This window comes from Danio rerio, chromosome 8, assembly GCF_049306965.1.
Source record: "Danio rerio strain Tuebingen ecotype United States chromosome 8, GRCz12tu, whole genome shotgun sequence".
In the NCBI taxonomy this organism is placed as follows: domain Eukaryota; kingdom Metazoa; phylum Chordata; class Actinopteri; order Cypriniformes; family Danionidae; genus Danio; species Danio rerio.
Window position 1 is genome coordinate 48,620,455 of NC_133183.1, and position 20,962 is coordinate 48,641,416.

The 20,962-nt window shown below is 35.8% G+C and overlaps 1 protein-coding gene across 1 annotated transcript; it reads right to left on the reverse strand.

The window, feature by feature from the left end:
- Positions 1-834: 834 nt before the first annotated feature.
- anapc5 (anaphase promoting complex subunit 5) lies at positions 835-19,393 on the reverse strand. The gene is made up of 17 exons (NM_199622.2): positions 18,962-19,393; positions 17,337-17,416; positions 16,661-16,764; positions 15,587-15,809; positions 14,151-14,214; positions 13,958-14,059; positions 13,331-13,521; positions 13,103-13,184; positions 12,333-12,425; positions 10,786-10,967; positions 10,410-10,545; positions 7,277-7,351; positions 7,064-7,185; positions 6,879-6,986; positions 3,941-4,088; positions 1,242-1,404; positions 835-1,159 (listed from the first exon to the last, which is right to left on the reverse strand). The coding sequence occupies exons 1-17, from the start codon at positions 19,160-19,162 to the stop codon at positions 948-950; spliced, it is 2,286 nt and encodes a 761-aa protein (NP_955916.2). The 5' UTR covers positions 19,163-19,393; the 3' UTR covers positions 835-947.
- Positions 19,394-20,962: the final 1,569 nt, after the last annotated feature.

A 20,962-nucleotide genomic window follows, 5' to 3' on the forward strand; every position in this document is an offset into this window, starting at 1 on the left:
TAAACTAGAACCACCACTGATGACAGGTTTCAAGCTTCATTAAATCTCTTTTGTGTTCAACAGAAGAAAGTCAAACAGGTTTGGAACAAGTTAAAAGTTAGTGAATGAGTAAATGCAGAAAATATATATATTTTTTAATTTATGCAGTAAGTGGTTTTTAAAATGCTAGTGACTTTTTTTTTAACTGAACGCAAGAAAACTAATAAATATGGTTGGATTATCACTTTGTTAGTGTTGGCATTAAACATTATTGGGGATCTTTATACTAAATTTACCAAGAAATTTCCTTTGGCGTGACATTGAATGCCCATTTTACAAACTGATATGATTCTTAATGGTCTTAATGATTGGTTAATTTAACACCATTTTTACCCTGTCCAAAACACCTCAGTGGAGTAAGCCGTTTTGCTTCATGTCTCTTTAAATGCTAATGAGCTGCTGCTGCCCTGTCCCTCTTTGAGGCAGCAAAATCAAGGCTGTTTTAGCTGGGGTTTTCCAATATGGAAAAAAAAATTGATACCAATTACTAATAAATATAATTGAAAATCTGCAAATATATTAAAACCTTTAAATCAACATCTTAAAAGATGAAACAGAATATCTGGTATAATAATAATTCATTCATGTGTGGTTCACTGTGCAAAGAAAGGAAGAACATCATTGTTAGCTGCTTTGCTATCTGTTTACAAAAAGATGTGGGTAAAAGGGTGGAGTAGATAGTTTCACTCTAGGCAGGAATGTGTAAAGAAGTAGCTGGATACATATAAACCAGCACAAAATTCTAACAGGTCAATTATGGCACATGAATACACTTAGACAAAACACAAACAAAAAAAGGGTCACAGATTAGTTTATCACAGAGAAAATGACATTTATTTTGAGCGTCCACAAAGTACTGGACACAAAGTTTTCTGTTGTCATTTATTAAAAGCAGCAGCTGATGTTTTCTAAAGTCGATTGACCACAGTCATCCGGGATGATGGCAGCTCCTGATCCAGCAGGCGGAAGAGCATGGCACATCTGTTGCGTTGAGAGATGTTGCCGAGAGTCTGATGCAGGCGAGCTTGTAGATAATAAATGTCTCTCATGCGCTCTTTACAGTCAAGGCGAGAGAAATACACCGCTGCCTCATCAAGTGTGTGCACGGCTAATTCCACAGCTGCAGGAGAAAAAAAAGATCACTTAAACACATGAAGTGTGAAATTAACAGAGTGAGATGTGCTCCAAACAGGAGGCAGTACCAGATAGTCTGTGTTCCTGTGCAGCAGCTCCTGCTGAAGCCATCTGACAGCGAGCGGCCAGCAGAAGAGCTCTGCCTTTGTCCATCAAAGAGCCGTGAGCCAAAACTGACTCCAGCACATCCTGCACCAGACCAAGAGCCTGCTCGGAGATCCCCAACATCAGCTATGAAGACAGATCACATTTGTTTTTATACTCATTAGTCCTTGTCACACATAATGTACATTCTTTTCTGGAAAATTACCGGTAAATGGCTGTAAAGAGATTAGGCATGGGAAGATAACTGGTTTTAAGGTTTACAATGGTTTGGAAAAGTCAAGGTTTTAAAACCACAAAAGTGTTCTGTTCAACCATTCCTATAGGGTGTATGCAGGTTATAAGTTTTTACGAATATTTTATTTTGTTTAAGGCAAGCATATCTTCAGCAGAAAAGGATCATCAAAAGCTACTGTTCAGCCCACAATTCAGGAAATTTAGTTTCTAGTCCAAATATCTGAAAACTCTTAAATCAAGAAGAATTTTCCAAACAAGCAAAGCATATTGTCTTCATTCATTCATTTATATTCTTGTTGGCTCAGTCCCTTTATTAATCCGGGGCCGACACACCGGAATGAACCGCCAACTTATCCAGCACATTTTTACGCAGCGGATGCCCTTTCAGCCGCAACACATCTCTGGGAAACAAACAAACAAACAAACACACACACACACACACACACACACAACGGACAATTTAGACTACCCAATTCACCTGGACAGTGGGGTAAACCGGAGCACCCAGAGGAAACCCACGCGAACACAGGGAGAACATGCAAACACCACACAGAAACGCCAACTGACCTAGCCGAGGCTCGAACCTGCGACCCAGCGACTGCGTCGCCCGCATTGTCTTGTTTTAAGAAATAATGTGCCAAAATTGACCAGTGTGCAGTGTAAGCTGAGAAAATATTTTATACTATTCCTTTAATGCTAATGAAGGACTACTGAGACATTCCAAGCATGGGATGGGTCCTGCTGGTGTTGCAGAGTTCCTCACAGCTCCAACACACATCTCTGCCATTTGCTTACAGTAACCATGTGCTTTTCACCATCCACAATTCATCTGCTTGTGATCTTCCTTCATATAACTGTCATGTTTGTTGTCATTTGACAGTTTATGACTTCAGCGTTGTAGTGATGAAATCAAGAGACACTGATTGATTGTATTTCAATATACAATATATTTACTATAGTTGAGTCATGGCCTGAGGAGAGTATGTTAATGTTCTTCTCCCCCACTTTATCTCCTCAACTTTGCTCTCATGTGGTTTTCACTGTCTTTGTTTTCACTTTCACTGTCTTTGTTGCTCGGCAGTGCTTATGTTACAGCTAATGTCTTCATACAGTATGTTAGTTTGTTTCATTCTACTGTCTGTATATTTAAACATGTTAACTTAATAAACAACTTTAAGGTGTTGAGATTCTTTTTCTTTATCAATGACAAAAACAACTTTAATGGAGTCAGATTAAAATGGAGTCAGATAAATAACTGACTTAAACACGCCATCCTTCAACTGCTTTCTGTTTCCGACTATTGGTTCAGAATTGCAGCGTAAGCTTCAAGCCTTACATGGAGCATCCACTTGGATGATGCAACAGCAGCCATGATAAGTGAGAGCCGATAGAAGGAATTTGGCCAGGACAGCGGGGTTACACCCTACTCTTTAAGAGAAGTGTCATTTGGCCTCATGTACGAAGAGTTGCATTGAAATCATACTAAAACATTGCGTACGCACAAAGCTGTAAATGTGCGAATGCAGTAAAACATTCAGATGTATGAAACGCGTACACGTACGCAGAATCCCACGCACATTCTCTTTGTACATCCGAATTAACGTGAAACTGAGCGCACGAGCGGAATGTCTCTACTTTTGCAAAACCAAATGAAAAAGCAAAGACTTAAGCAAGCTAAAAAAAGCAAGCAAAAAGAGACACTTTGAACAGATTGTGAATTGGAAGTGCTCCTTACGGAGGTAGACCGGAGAAAAACTGTGTTATTTGCAAGTTTGTCCTCCAGAATTAATAACAAAAGAAAAAAATAGAGTGGGAGAGTTTAGTAACCCAGTGGGGTTTGAACATCGCACTGTGAGTGAAATAAAAAAGAAATGGCCTGATGTAAAGGTGTAAAATTTTGTAGTGTCTATTTAGGCTAAGTGCAAATAGCACACCTTGTTGGAATGAGCTAGTTGAGTAATTCCCACCCATCACTGTTTGATTGACAGAGACAACAGAAGTAAAAAGAGCAGTAAACGGCAGTGTGAATAGCGTAGCGTAAAGCGCACGGCAACATGTTTTGATTCTAGCAATCATGAACAAGCGTCTGATTAATTCATTCTTTTTTCCCACACTACATGTCAGATTTTGCCTACTCTTCATCACATTAATACGTGTGTGTAACATGTTAAGCGCATTTGAGCATCATATTTTATTGATTGTATAGAAATGTTTCTGATTCACGTATGCAAATTCATGTTCAGATGGCGCCTTTATAGCAATGTGCGTGCAGTCGATCGCTGCGATTACATTGGAGAAACGTGCGACCGCTGCAAATTGCGCTTTAATATTTGGCTGGTCAACTGCATGGTATGGAAACCTTGTAAACGTAAAGTTTTTGTCCATACGCAGCGTTGATACATGAGGCCCCTGGTGTATGTTGGCGTACCTGTGTAAATGCCAGGTGTAAGAGTGTCTCTGAGGTCAAGCTCTGGAGGTTGTGTTGTCGTGAAAGAGCAAGAGCCTGTAACAGTAAAGGCAGAGCTGTCGCAAAGCCAGACGAGTCCCAGTGGAGTTCAGCAGAGGCCAGCATCACCCTGAACACAAACACACTCAAGAGTTCAGTACAGACCAGTGAACAGTGTAGGATCAAGATTTCAAATATATTTCAGGAGTTTCCAAACAGTTTACAAAGATTGACAATATGGACTTGAAAGCATGACATTTGGAATAGTTGATGGATGTCACTGTCATCTGCACATATTAGTTAGGGGTTAGTTTAATTAAAAATGAAAAAAATAGGTTATTAATTACACTTTTTTATTTATCTTTATTTCTGTAGTGCTTTTACAATGTTTTCATTAAAAGAAAAGAGAATGATTGTCACATAATTGTCACATAAAAGACGTGTAAATAAAGCAGCGTTTCCATCCAACGAGTCAAATCGAACAAAATCGTCACTTCCTGATTAACTGGTGCTAAAAATCAACAATAAAAACTGAATTTGCTGCAGTAGTAGAAGATAAGTGAATCTTTTCTTCATCTAATTAATTACTTGCACCTCAGAAGGCAATCCTGACACGCAGTGAACGTGTGGTGGCGTTTGAAGGTGTCAGACGTGGACCACAGATGCTCTTGATTCTGGAGGTCATTAATAATATAATAACACCAATACTGAAACGGTAAGGCATTTTAGATTGACCAAAACAACATTTCAGATGATTTAAAGTGTGCTCAGCCGGCTGGTTTATCCATTTCACACACATTTTCATCATCACATTATCTCTTATAACAAAATATGACCTTTTTTAATGCGCATACTGGAATTTGTGCGGTAAAAGTGTTTCATTCGTAGTTTATGCGAATCTTTTCTTATCTAATAAAAAGTTTATTCCACTGTTATTCGCATACATTTTTTATATGCATTTTAAAAATGTATGCGCATCATGACGTTTACATCCACCATTTTTTTATGCGCATATGCAAAATGCGCATAAAAATAGGTGGATGGAAACATAGCTAAAGCAGCTTAACATAGAAGTTCCAGTAAATTGAAACTGTCAGTTCAAGTTACATAGTTTAGTTTAGTTCATTTTAGTTTAGTTCAGTTCAGTTCAGTTCAGTTCAGTTCAGTTCAGTGTGGTTTAAATTTCACTGCTGAAAGTACAAACACTAAACACTCCACAAGTCCTAAACCAAGCAAACCAGTGGCAAAAGTAGCGAGAAACAAAATTCACCAATTAACGAAAGTGAAGGGCAAAAAAAACTTGAGAGAAAGCAGGCTCAGGCTTCATTTATGTCCAGAACACAAATTAAGATATTTAATTAGATAAATTAATTAGTAACAATGAATACACATTATTTCAGTGTCAGTATATTGAGCTTATTTTTGAGCACTGTGCAGTGACATACACCAAGGATGCCCGAGTGCAACTTCTTGTTTGAAACAAAGCACTGACGCAACTGAGGAGGTAATATGTCAAATGCATGTCCATGCATGAACACGCCTTATATTAACACTGAGAAAAAAATGGTTGACTAAAGTTTATTTTTTATTTTTTTTATTTTTTTATGTGCACACAACTATTATCTCATTGCTAGATTTTATTTCAATAAAACTACGAAAGGCATTTGGTCTGTTTAGAACTACTGTTTTTGGACTTCTTGAACTTTGCTGTCTATGGAGGATGAGGAAGATCTCAGATTTCATTTGAAATATCTTAATTTGTGTTCTGAAGACAAATGAAGGTTTCAGGGGTTTGAAACGACATGGAAGAGGATGGGGGGTGAGAAGTTAATTTTCATTTTTGGTTAAACTATGTCTAAGTCTAGCCAGTTTGAACAATACAGCAATTTTACATATTTAAAGTGTCAATAAGACATGAAATAACGTAATTAAGATTACATGCAGAGTCCCTGTTTTCACACTTTAGAATAGGAGAATCTTTAAAAATTGTGTCTCAGATTCTGTCTTTGACGTTAATTCAACAACAAACAATCTCTATAAAATAAGGAGCGCACTGCTATTTCACAGATGATTATTAAGTTCCTTTTTCTAAACATGTTCAAATAAAATAAAATACCTAAAAAAATTACAAGCTACAGCACAGATATTACAAATAATCAGACAAATGAACAGTAATTAAATAACAAGTACAGCTTCAAAACACTATTTATAAAGGTACTCAGGGGCTGCGTCTGAAACCGCATACTTCCATACCATACAGTACGCTAAAAACAGTATGCAAGCTGAGTAGTATGTCCGAGAAAATCAGTATGCGTGAAGTACCCAGATGACTTACTACTTCCGGCGAGATTCTGGAGTGCGCATCCCATGCAAGCTGCGCTATTCCATGATGCCCCGCGAGCGAATTCATGAATGGAAGTAAAGCGACGCAACAGACGCAGGTAGGTCACGTGACCATGACAAAATAACAGATGCAGTACGTCCGAATTCCATTCATACTTTTCACATTCATACTGTATAGAAGTACTGTAGCAGTACCTACTGAATAGTAGGCGGTTTCGGATGCAGCCAGGGTTTTTTTCCGGTAATACAGATACTGGAGTTAAGAATAATGAAATATAATTGGCATCTAAAAATGTTTAGACAATGAAGCTTATTTGTCAGAAATGAACACATCCAATAACGCAAATAATATGCATTTTATTTATTTTATATATTTAGTATTTTTAGGAGAGTTACCATTGAAAATGTTGACAAAGCAAATAAAAACCTGAACCACTGGCATAACCTAGACAGACTTTGAGCCTTCTTATTTAAAAAAATTGGGACTATTTTGTGTGTGCACCAGGTTCAACTTGTATTATTTCTTTAGGGTTCCTTTTCATCAGTGTATAATCACAGACTTGTCATAAACTCTCACCTGATGCTCATCTGTGTGTTCTTGCTCTTCTCGCACTGCTGCTGAAGCTGCTGGAGAATCTTAGAAGCTTCAGTCGTTTGATTCAGAGCTTTCAATAACTGGGCTTTTCTGCACAGACAAGCACATTAACAGTTACTTATGCAAGTTATTTCACTGAAAAAAGTCTGAAAGGTGCAGTTGCCTACCTGTACATTCCCTCAGTGCTGTTTAAGGCAGTGATAGCTGTGACATGGGGTTCAGCCAAGTGGTATTTCCCATCATTCATTGCCTTCTCAAACTGAATTTTCAGATCACACAGCATCCAGAGCTGTTAAAAAGAAGAAAAAAAAATCATAGTTTAATTGGATCTGCTGCTGATTTGTGCTTAATGTGAGCTATATTGTGTGTAACAGGTTTACTTTGGCATGTTGGGTGTGAGGTGGAAACTGCTGCTTCAAATGTTTCATGATGTCAGTCACGACTGGATAAAGGCCCTGAAAAAAAAGACATTTGGTCAAAAAAAAATTGTATTTAACACATTTTGGAAGATGACTAGTTGATTCTTGATGTTGATTCTACATCTGAGGCTGCATTTACACTAAAGCGTCTTCATTTATATTTTGCCGGCATCCATACATGCAGTCTATCGCAGGGATGTCCAAACTCAGTTCTGGAGGGCCGATGTCCTGCGGATTTTAGTCCAACTTGCTACAACACACCTGCGAGGAGGTTTTTAGTATGTCTAGTAAGAGCTTAATTAGCTTGTTCAGGTGCGTTTGATTAGGGCTGGAGCTAAACTTTCCAGGACACAGGACCATGTTTGGTCACCCCTGGTCGATCAGTTGTGTAATGGTCAAATGAGAGGGGCCTGACAAATCAGGGATTGATACGCAATAGTCAAGAAGACCAGTCAGGATAGCTGAACTTCCATTGTCAAAAGTTTACACTTCAGTCTGTCTATTCTAAAACGGGAAAACTAGCATTTCCAAACCTAAATGAGGCCTTAAGCATTTTCAAAATGCTGTTTTCACAGGTCAAAGTTGCTAAAGTAGTGTGGATGGCAAGGCACAAGTCCAAGGTACATGCAGGAATCCTAAATATAATTTCAATACCTTTTTAAGACTTTTTAAAGACCTTCTCAGATTATTTTAAAACCTCATCGACACTTCAAGTTCTAATCAGTATCAAACCTTTAACTTAAAGGTGCAGTAGGTGATCTGCCAAAATGCTATCTGCTTAGCATTTTTTTTTTGGACAACAGGGAAGGACTGCGTTTCAAAGCCACGCCTCCTGAAATCGCGATCGAGCGCACCGCATCACAACAGCAGACAACCCACTAGTTCATGTAATTCCCCAGTTAGAAATGTAACAGTTAGTTAGTGTTAGGCCGGTGGCGTGCAGGCATTGCATTTATTACTAAGCCACATTTACATGGTATTTCAGAGCGAATATTCAGAGTAGCATGGTAAACAGTATCGGGAGGCTGTCTTTGTTTAAAAATGACCCAATGTGAATATTAAGGCAACTTCAGCTTAATAAAGCAGGTTAGGCGGAATAACGCTATTTACTGATGTTTTGTTGTAAAACTAAATAAAGTCTGCATTATCGATGCTGTCAAAGGTATAAAACTTATCAAACAAAAAAATAGTCACATCAATCTTTCACCGGGAGATTTCAGTGGCTGAACAACATGTCTGTGCATATAAGCCATTCATAACTCAACACAATCTAACACAAGCTTAGCCTGACTAAAATAGTTTTAAAATAGAACATTACTCGTCTAACAGTAATACTTCAGCCATGGTGTAATCCTTCCTCCAGCGTGCAAAACTAACTACATTATTGATTCAGGATTTTCAAAAGTTTCAATTCAACATTTGATTTCACAGCATCTGTGATTGTCTCGTGTGCACGTGAATGTGCGGCCCTCATGCAGGCGGGCACACACGAATGGTGGATCTGCGTGAACAGAGATGTGCAAAAGCCTAAATCTGCATCTGTTGACAGACAGTTTGAGCTACTTATCGGAAATATGGGAGATGTCGGCCTGATAATGTTTAATTGGATGAACATTTTTTAGTTTTATGCCTTATCCAGAATATAAAAATACATATAAACACATTTAGATCATTTACTTTAATTATTACTATTGGACTGTGAAGAGACTTTCATACAGCACAAAAAAAAACGTTTCTGAAGACAATCACCTACTGCACCTTTAATAAACAGTTGTTAATGAACAGTTGTAGTTAAATAATTCAGTGCAGTCTCTCACCAAAAATGCAATTCATTATACCAAGGTTTGAGACAGCCTGATTGAAGCTGCTCTTATGGCTTGCTCTGCAAAGCTGTGTGAATGCTCAAAAGGCAGTAGGTGCATCCCAAATCACATACTTATGCACAATTCTACGCCATTTTGTAGTATAAATAGTGTAAGCAGTGTGTTTACACAGAAAACTCTAAAAATAATAAGTGCACTTTAATTACCCGGATGATGCACTAATTCAGCCGGTAAAATGAACTGTGAAATGTTGTACACTTCACGCACTCAACGACTGCAGGTTTGCACACATACTGGAAGGGGCGGAGCTATCTGGCGCACTGGCGTATTGGATTACTTTATTTATTTTGGATGGTGAAAGCAAAATTCTCCTACGAGAGTGATTATAGCACCTCCTGATGGTGAATGCGGGTACACTCATGGCAGGTATTATTTGATAGTTCGGTTATTTATTTCACTGATTTGGCAACCGTCAAACATCATCAGGGAAACGGTTTGAATTTCCGCTGAGTAAAAAAACATAAGTGCTCCATTTGGGACGACACTACATACATGTACTATGCTGTTGAGTGTGTAAGTGCATAGTGCATGAGTGCATAGTGTGCCATTTAGGAAGCAGCTAATATCTATGATTACTGTTCTATTGTTGTCTACTAAAGCAACTTGGTCAAATAAGTTTAGACCTATTGGTGTGGTCAAAACTGGAAAAACTGAACGTTTAAGACCTTGTTTACACCAATATTAGGTCGCCCATGTGATCAGAAACACATCTTAACATCAGGTGGTAACAAAACCTTAATTTGACAGAATTAGGACATGCTAAGGGTGTGAATCCATCAGATGTGAGTGGTTTTTCAACTGGCAGAGAGCAATGTCAATGCATACTCAGTGCCTCATAATGCAACCTCATCTTTAAAAAATGTGGCACTTCTATTGACAACAAGAAAAAGAAAAAAAAAACTTAGCTGGAATTTCGAGAGGGATCTAGATGCAGACTTGATGCATTTGCAAGGTGAGCTGCATGCAATGCATTTTAATGGCAACCCTTTAACTCTACACCTTACAGTGCGTCACTAGCTCCATTGAGTGCATCGTGTCTGACATTGCAAGCCTGAGATATGCAGTCTCAGCTTGCAAATCCAAGTCTGCATCCAAATACTATTGGGAATTTCAGCAGCGCAAAAACACTTCGGTGGACACACAGCTTATGTATGATTTAACAAAAGGAGATATGAAATTTAAGCAGTTCATGCATTGCACTGGTTGTGTACCTGCTCAGCGTGAAGTTCTGCTAGATGGCAGAGAGCAACAGCAAAGGCCTCAGTGTTGTTCTGCTGTACACTGAAGTTAACCGGCTCCAGACTGTTCATATTCAACAAGAGCTGAGCCTGCTGCTGTGCCATAGTGCTACAAACAAACAAATAAATAAATCAAAATCAGCAAAATCCTCATGAAAAATTGTTTTAGCTGTGTTGCTAATTTCAGTGTGAAGGGAAGGAGCGAACCCGTGTATTCAATTAAAAGTCATTATATATGACAGAATATGTAAAACAGTAAGAAATATCATTTCACAATGCTAATATTTAATTTAATAATTTTTGTAAACATCTAATTAATTGAAGGTTTACAGAGTGTGTGTAATCTGACCTTTTGCCATACATCCTCCATATGGATGTGGTTTGCGCCAGGCTGATTTCTATCAGCTCGGAGAGGCTTTGCTTCCAGTGCATGATGTCGGTTCCTCGCAGGGCGTCCAGCAGCTTGTTTGCTGGCATTCCCTGTTTTGCTCCCTGCTGGACCAATGATTGAATGCCCAGAGACGCCAAATACTGCAAAACACAATAGGGAGCTTCAATTTTTTTCCATAATATAAATCAATTGCAAAATATTTTAAAGCAGGACACTAATCCAATCTACACAACACCATTTAAAATTGTCACCTTGTTTCATGTTCACTAGGGATGTAACGATATCAGAATTTCAAGGTGCGATAATACCTCGGTATGAATGGCACGGTACGGTATTTATTGAATAATTTACAGGAAAAACAAAACGAATGAAAAGACTCGAAAGTGCCAAAAGTGTTTATTTACCTTAGCACTGAACATATCAATGACATACAAATTAGCCATCTATCTGTAAGTTTCGAAACAGAAACTTAAATTTTTTAAATTTTAATAACAAAAACTATTAAACCATATAAAAAAATAGTTTCACTTTACTATTGTTGAAAACTCATCACATTTAACATTTAATCACTCACTCACTAAGATAGAGATGTTTTTTTTAAAGCAAAATTATCATATAACTATAATCTGGTAAAAGCTGGGATCTCTGGGCATGTCCCCTGCAACAGAAAAAAACCCCTCTCATTTGGGACTGAGGTTTCTGGGACAGAGAGATATGATTTATCCAAGGTTGACAGCAGTGGGTAACGTTGTGCATTGTCTTTCCACCACTTGAGAGGACAAGCCATGAGTGAGATTGAGGTCTCTTTGCGGTACAAGTCAATGATCTGCATTAATCTAACTAGTGTGCTGTGTTCTGCAGTCCCCATGACTGTTTTTAGTCGTATTCCCCGACTTATATTTCACCACAGTCTGGCAGTGCCTGCATATTGTTTTTTTCTTCGTCTGTCACCTTTTCTCCTTTTTTGTATCTTTTTAGAAAGAAACCGAAATGCTTCCACACATCCGATTTAAAACCCACTTTAGGTTTGATCATTTCCACCTCTTTTTCTTCCCCTCTACTAGCAACACACTCCATTTCCGCATTACTATAATAATAATAATTCGTTACATTTATATAGCGCTTTTCTGGGCACTCAAAGCGCTTTACACAATGGGGGGGGGGGATCTCCTCATCCACCACCAGTGTGCAGCATCCACCTGGATGACGCGAGCTAAACACAGATTACTGGATCTGTAGTGACAACAGACCGCAAAGGATGATGGCCACGCCTAGGCTGATGGGAATTGTAGTTCCCGATACCTCCCATTCGCTTTATTCGCCTAAGCAAACATTTCTCAGAAATATAGATTTATTGAGTCATGCGCCTACGGTAATATTGAAAAAATTACTATTGCGGTATGACGGTATTTACAATATTGTTACATCCCTAATGTTCACGGATTAAAAGAAAATAAAACAATGCAAAACAAGTGTTTAATGTTTGCATTTTAAGATTTACTTACAGGGAGACAAAAGTGTGCTGCAATTTTCACTGAATCTTCAGTTAACACCACACTATCAGATCCTCTCATCTGTTCCAGAGTGTAGAGCCAACTCTAAAATACAGCGAGAAAAAAAAAAGTGTATTTCATTATAAGCCAGTAGTGAATAGTTAATTGTTCTTGATTTACCTTTTACATATTCATAATACTACTAATAATTTAATAACTACAGCAAAATGCCAACATTATAATGTTTTTATATTGTTCATTATAACTGGTGCACCATAAACAATACATTTAAAAATTGACAATTTTCACAAATACATTTCTGTGAGACATTTTATTTTAAATATCTGCAGCCTAAAATGAGTAACATAATGCCATTATAAATATTATTATTATTGTTGTTGTTGTTGTTGTATTTTGCTGGGAAAATACACCTAAATCTTGTCAAATTGACCTTTTTTGATCTCAAGAACAATTTGGACTTGCAAAATCCTAGAAGAACTAGTTTCTTAACATTATATAATAAATTGATCACAGCAAAAGCCTATATATTTTTTCTTATAGATGTTTGTCAGATTACAGCACATTAACTTGTATTAACATTTACTCGGGACAACTCTATAAATATTGAATTTTAACTACAATTAATAAATATAATTTTATATAAAAGTGTTGTTTTTTTATTTTGGCCATGAAAATAATCGCATGATTATTTAAATAATGCAGTTTACTGGTGCATCCCTAATTCATATATTTATGATAGAGAACAGATAAGGTCTTCCTACCAGACAATGTTGAAGACAAACATGGTCGTTTGCTTCCTGTGCAATGCGGATCGCTTCCTGCAGAGCCAAATCAGCCTGATGACTGCAGCACAAACACAATCACAGAAAGATGTTGCAGTCATAACACAACAAGAAACAGAAGCTGAAAACCTGGATGCTCCCTTTGTTTTGAACATTAATAAAATGCTCTTATCATATTGCTGTACTCTAAACACAAATAATACGCACTAGTGTCCAAAACGACAGTGCAAGGTTGCCAGATTGAGGACAGCGTATCGCAAACTGCGTCCGTAGCCTTCATCTCCATTGCTCTTCCCCTCTGCACCAGAGAGAATGAGGCGGTCAAAATAGTGCAGGAGGCTGTGAGTGGAGATGTAGATATCCTGCACTCGCAAGCTGTTCAGATAGCTGAGGTAATGCTGTGGAGAGACAGAGAGATGCTCAGTTATATTAAAGAAACATGAAATTTTTTAAAATGGGCTAATTTTACAACTCCCCTACAGTTAAACAGTTCAGCTTTACCCTTTTTTAATGCATTCAGCTAATCTTCTGGTCTGACAGGGGCAATTTTAGCTTAGCTTAGCATAAATTGGATTAGATACACAACATCACGCTGAAATTCAAAAAGGGTTTCGATAATGTTGCTATGTAGTTACATAGTGTACTGAGAATATTAAATATTTTTGAGCAAGATGCTAATACCAAATACAAATTTAAAGATTTATGCTAAGCTAAGCTAAAAGTACTCCCAGGTAGGTATGGGGAACACAGAATAGATTCCAAAATGGTAAAACTCAACAGTTTAACTCTAAGACATTGAGGATACGTTTAAATAAAGGAAGAACTTCATCTTACAGCTTCAGCAAAGTCAGGATTAAACTTGAGGATGTTGTTGAGTTCGTCCTGTAGCTTAGCTGGAGACATGGCCTTGTTTTCATCATTCTTCAGAAGGTATGCCTAAAAAAAACAAGGTGGAAATCAAACGGGGAAAGCGTGAACATGGACAACTGTGTTTTTGAAAGCCAAACTTTCTTTCGTTATAACAAACCTGTCTTGCAAGGAAGTATTCTGCTTGTTTCTGAGATAAAGGGCCTTGACTCTCTTCAGATCTGCTAGAAACAGAAAAAGAACACTCAAGTATTATTACACTTTAATAACTCACTGTGAGGGGCTTAAATTAATCTCTTATTGGTTTCTATGCAACTTGCCCACAGTAGAAACTAGTCAAAACGCATGAGGAAAAAATATTTGATAACACTTTGGTGTAAGTAGCAATTATCACTATTAACTAGTGTTGATTTACCTGTCTATTATTAAGATATTGGCTTTTTATCTGTACTTATAAAGTATAATCTGCATGATCTTAATCTACATCCCTAATTCTACTCAATACATAAACCCAACTAATTAATAACCATGAATAAGCAGCAAATTGGAAGTTTACTGAGCTAAAATAGCATAGCTTAAAAGCTAAAATAGCCTAGCTTAAAAAAGTATGATTTGAAAATTCATCTAAACTGTTGTTTGTGACTGAAAATCTAAGTATTTACATATATTCATATTGTGTTAGTTCTTTTGTACTAGGGGTTACTAGAAACCACAAATTTCTGCGCAAAATTAGCTGAAAAGGAATGACAGTTTTACCAACCTTTTTGAGGATCAAGTTAATTTTTCGCACCTCAAAAAAAAAACCTTGCTCTGACATACTGTAAAATGCCAATGTCTTGTCTCAAGAAGAATACCAGTAAGTTTTTTATGACTAAGCCATGGTTATTAAACAAAAAGTAACTTAAATTTCTTAACTGAACTAAGTCCTAATCATGAGTTAATCTACCCTCTGTCTATGAAACCAGACCTATGAGTCCCAATAAATCACATTAGTTATTAGGTATTTAATATTGTTTTTTTTTTTTTTTAATATGACAAGCTACTGTACATCAAAGATTTTCTTTTTTTCTTCCATTTGCTGATTTTTAAAATTTAATTTAAATCAAGGATACAACCAAAACATGGCTATCTCAAAACTTTGTATGCTCTAATTGAGAAATGATTACAAAATGAAGCAGAAACAAATAGTTAAAACAGTGCTATAAAATATGTGGGTACAACTGACTAAAATTAACTCAAATTAAGGGGTTTAAGAGATATTTTACCCAAAAATAAACATTTGCTGTTATATTAAGCAACTTCAGGCCTTGCAAGATGTAGGTGACTTGTTTTTTCTTCTTTAATTGAACATAAAATATTAAAATGTTCTAGGTGATTCATAGAGTCAAAATAATAATAATAAAGGAGACAAAACAAAATTGACATTTCACTGATTCACTAAATCTAAGTTTCATAGATATTGACCACATAAGTACCTCAATTTCAACTACTTTTAATGTCTTGATGAGTAAATTAACAACAAAATATTTATTATTGGGCAAACTTCCCCTTTAATATAGCCTGGACTCCATTGATAAATGAGTTGGCATCTCTAACCTCAGTTCAGACTGGTGTAGAGACGGCGTGTCCAGCTCATCTTTGTCTATGTGGTCAGCACTAGGGTCTTCGTTACTCGTCAGCTCCATGTCTTCGGCAGGTAAAGCAGACAATTCAGGCTGATTTCCACGATGGCAGAACTGCTGCAGAGACTTGTACAGCTTATACACCTGACTGAAGGACAGTTTATTGTAGGCAAGCAGCATCTGACGCATGAACAGACCTGATGATGGAAAGATTCACAAGGAAGGCTTTACAAAACAATGATCAAACACCCTGACCACTGAACATTTATTAGCTAACATTTGTCATATGTGGTCAGAGAAGCTCGATAATGCTTGCTTGACATGTGAAAACTAATCGTGTTCATGAATTTTACAACACGCATTTTGAGTTTCTGTATAAATCAATCATTTTTTTTTTCTTGCAGAGCAAACTAATATGGAGGTAATTAGATTGCCTGATAAATCTGTAAATGTGAATATAATTTTTTTTACTATAAGATGATTGATTCTCTTCAAAAGACATGGATTAAACTGCTTGATTTGTGTGGATGTTTGTTTTTATTACTTTAAAACTGTTTGAGTGAAGAGTAAGAGGTCAACTATCCCTTTGAAAATGCTCTTTAAAAATTTTACCTCACATATTACCTCACAGATGCTTCCTTCATAAAACTGTTAACATGAAGAGTTCGGATGCGAAAGACTAAGTGACATCTAAAATTCTCCTCTAAAATGAGCATTTTTATCAAACTCAGGAGTTTGTGTGAAGTATTTTTACATTTATGCCAATGAATATGTTTATTTTACTGTCATTAAAGTGAAATAACTGAACATAAACAGGACCATTTCAAATGGCTCTTAGAGGTTTTTGCATCTGAACTCATCATATATTGTCTGGATTTCAACTGTAAAGTTTTTCATTTCTTTCAGACACAATATGACAAACGTCTTTAAACATAAATTTAAACAAGACTTCACTTTGTTTTTTTTATGAATCTTATACCTTAAACACTTACTAGGTCCATAATTAATAGGAACTGAGGTTATGGCTTGGCAAGAAACATATTCATACCAACAACACTTGTTTTGAATGGCTCCGAGTCACTGAAAGCACTGGGCAGAATAGTAAAGAAGTGCTCCATGTCCTGCAACTCTCCATCAGCCATTAAAAACAACCTGAAAACAGAAGGCAACCATTAATACTTCAACTTTCTGAGCAAAGAAAGAATGGTTTTATACAGTGCTCAGCATGAATGAGTACACCCCATTTAGAAAATGAATATTTCCCATTTCTCTGTGAATATAGGCAATGTATTTTGGTGCATTTAAACAAAACAGATTTATTAAACAGATATATTTATTAAAATAATATTTTAGTCAGCAAACAAATTTAGAAATTGAAAGATAATGCAATGAAATTCAAGCTAAATATCGCAAAAAAAATAAAAATACAATCTACAAAATTAAAAAAAAATTTTTTTTGCTTCTCTTTATTTTTCCTCTTTTGAAATTTGTATTTAATATTATTCTATAAGATATAAATTTAGGTGGTCTAGTTTTCGGACCATTATCGTAAGTTATTTTGTTAGATAAGCTCTAGATTTTGCTTCAGTACTGACTAATCTAATGTATATGCACAAATACAATATTGTATAGCTTCCTATTAAAAAATATGAATTTAAAAGAGAGATTTGTGAGGGGTGTACTTATATATGCTGAGCACTGAAAAAATAAGGCACTGTATTCACCTGAGTTTAACAGCATTGACCATGCGGAGACAGCACTCCTCCACTATCTTCAGGAACTGCTCCAGCGTCAGATCTGGTCCCTGTTCATCAAGAACAAAAAATTTAACGTGCAAAATAAGTTTAAACATAAATGCTTGTCAGTACATTTAATACTCATTAAATATCTCACATTTGGAACTACAAATATGACATGTAAACAGGGCAATATTTGCATGTGTAAAATATAAGACAAAGCATGATGTAGTCGGATGAAATAAAACAAAAAAAACAAGTGATTTTACACACAAATAAGGATATTGAATGCAAGAATCGAATTAAACACCAAAAATAAATAAATAAATAAAAATAACTTTTTTGAAAATATTAGAACAACAAAGGAGTTGCTTTTCCATTGTCATTCAGCAAATTTGTTTTGTAAACAAAATTAAAAATCGTAATTTGTTTACAAATATTTGATTGATTATAAAAAAAAAAAATATTGCCAACAAATGGGTAAAACCTGGTGGTTTTATAGATATTATGGCAAAGTATACAGATAATGACAACTGTTAATGTATGCATCTAAATTTGCAGAGATTTGTCTGTTAATGTATGCATTTTAATATGTCATCAAACAATTCTACTTTTGGTGGGTATGTTTTGTAAATTATTTGATTGCCGTTATTTTTTGCCAAGAAATAAATAAACAGGATACTTCCTAAAGAAGGGCTGCACAATATATTGATTCTGCATCGATCGCAATGAGCAGTTCCGCACACATCGCAGGATCTGCAATATTGAGTAGGGATCATATAGTAGTTTTTATATATATATATATATATATATATATATATATATATATATATATATATATATATATATATATATATATATATATATATACACAGTTCAAAATACTTGAGATTTGTGAAATTACTGCAGAGTTTAGCTTTATTGAAGTAAAGGTTTATCATTTGCACATTTTAACCCCTAAGAGAGTTTAAAGCAATCAGGAACATGATGTTTGTAACTTTAATAAAAATACTATATTGAACAATCTAAACAATATTTTTATTTAATTTTTTTTTTTCAGATTTCTGTACCTAAAAACTGTTTGACTAGCCTGAAAACCATAAAGCACTTTATATCTGCTCTATTGTATTTATCAATGCTTGTATGCTTGATGCACTACTTACTCCTCCACAGAATCATCCCAGTAAATCTAAAATTAACAAACTAAATCCCAAAATGAGCTATTCAAGTTATCTGGAGAAATTATCTAGATATTGCAATGCTTATATTACAGAAATACAAAGTATTACAATGTCAGATTTTTATAATATCGTGCAGTCCTATTCTAAATGTTAAAATATTACAATAAAATTATTATATTTAAAGTTTTTTAACTTACTATTCTTTTTTAAATACATACAAATAAAGTAGTTAATTCTGCATAGAAATGTTAACTTTTTAAACAATTTCTTTAATTTTAGTTAGCAAGGAAATAATTACCAAAAATGTAAACATAACATTTACTTGGACCTTTTATTCCAGTGTAGTGATTTTTTTAGCACAATTTTAGCAACAATAGCCCTTTTTAAAGATCTGCTAAAGTGTCATTCTTTTTCAAAACAATAAGTACAAACCTGTTGTAAAGGCAGGATGAGTTTGTTCAGTCGTCTTCTGTCTAGAAGGGCCATTGGTTTGGTTGTGGACATTTCATACAGTAAAGCTAAAACTGCGATCTTGTATGGAGTGACCCAATCCTTTATCCCGAAGATGTTGGCATGAACAACACCATTTGTCATCATGGGATTGAAATACAAGCTTTCGTGCACACTGGCCATTGCTTTTTATATTCCCAAGTGAAGTATTAACGATTGCAGCAGCGTCAAAAATTAACAGTGTTTTAAATGCGGTCACGGTGATCTGACACCTTTCTTCCGTAAGGAAACTAAAGTAATATCCACTGTGTTTAATACATTGTTCATATTGACCATGTTAACATTTGCTAAAGAGCTGGCGGCGACGTTTCTTCAAACTACCCTCCAGTTCCGTTTGCGTTTCAGGACACAGTGGAGAGCGCAGACATATAGATAGAATCGGTTCTTGTGAACTACTCTTACAACGAGTCGCTGACTCGCTGAGCTGGTAACATGGATCGTGTCGAGTCTCGTGAGTTAAAGGGGGATTCTCGGTTTAGTGAGAACAAAGACTATTAAAAGGACTTCACTCAGGAGAATCACTCAGTGCAGTGAGGATTAATATCAAGTCTGCTTTATAAACCTTTTCGGGAGATTCATCGTAAAGATCCGACTCAATTGAACAATTTATTCTTGCACTCCACTCAGCAGAGCGCTGATAAATCGATTGTCGTGGACGCTGGTGATAGGTGATGATACACATTAATTTCTAATAATATTTTCACATATATTTAGGACATCTTACTTAACTTTTTTCCAACCTATGCTGTTAATATTCCCAATACAAATATGTCTGACCTACCATTACCCATACAAATGAACAAATATGTGACATTTTTATTTGCAAACAGTAGAGGTCGCAAATGTTTTAATGCAATTTCTGGAGAGGCTTTGTATATAAATAGTAAGTTTACATAAAAAGTAATCCAATAATATCTGTTCTAAAAAATAATGAAATATTATTATGTGTAATAAATGTTATTCATGTATATCTTTAGATATATTGTTCACTCCTATATAAAACAGTAAAAAGTTTACATTCTCAAAAGTAGCCTTTAACATTTATACACAGGAATGATATTTCATTGAATAAAGTAATTTTAATATCGCTCATAACCACTTTAATTTAATTTAAAGGTTTATATGTAAATGTTTGTTGCAGTATATGTTCTGTGTGGAGTTTGCATGTTCTCCCTGTGTTGGTGTGGGTTTCCTCCGGGTGCTCAGGTTTCCCCCACAGTCCAAAGGCATGTGGTATAGGTGAATTGGGTAAGCTAAATTGCCCATAGTGTGTGTGAATGAGTGTGTGTGGGTGTAGCTGGAAAGGCGCTGCATAAAAATATTTGCTGGATAAGTTGTCAGTTCATTCCGCTGTGGCATACTTAGATTAATAAATGGATCAAGCCGAAAAGAAAATGAATGAATGACACAAGAAAAAAAAAAAAAACACTTGAAATGCAGTTGGAAATAAATTTACCCCTCAGACCTGTACAGCACTAAAGAGGATGTAAAAATATGTTTTGGAAAATATTTAAACTAAGAAGTGTAAATAAAATTATAGAAATAAGTGTAGCCTACTCTTTAAAAAAAGCAATTCCTATTCACGAGTAAATAATAATTGATCCAAAGTGTAATTCTTAAAGAAAAAATAAAACAGTGACTAACATATTAAGACTAATCTAAGCAGTGCAGCCAGCCACTATAATGTGAAACATCGTTTATCATCCAACTATAGATGGAGAAGATTCATGATTTGTTTGTTTGTTCAGCAGAAGTTGTCAGAGTGAATACAAATGTTTATCAGAAGCTCTGCAACATGCAGTTTCTGCGTCCAACCCTCAATCAGCCACAGGACTTTTCATGCAGGACAAAGAACAACTTTCACACAGCAAAACATCTAAAGCAGACAAAGAAATAATGGAACTTTCCAAGAAAGGAAAAATT

Excerpts from the sequence above, each read along its gene's own strand:
- anapc5 (NM_199622.2), bottom strand. The coding sequence starts at position 19,162 with ATGGCCAGTGTGCACGAAAGCTTGTATTTCAATCCCATGATGACAAAT. Across the intron at positions 10,546-10,785 it reads TGGAGGATGTATGGCAAAAG|CACTATGGCACAGCAGCAGG; the intron begins GTCAGATTACAC and ends GTTTGTTTGTAG. Across the intron at positions 7,352-10,409 it reads CAGAACTTCACGCTGAGCAG|GGCCTTTATCCAGTCGTGAC; the intron begins GTACACAACCAG and ends CTTTTTTTTCAG.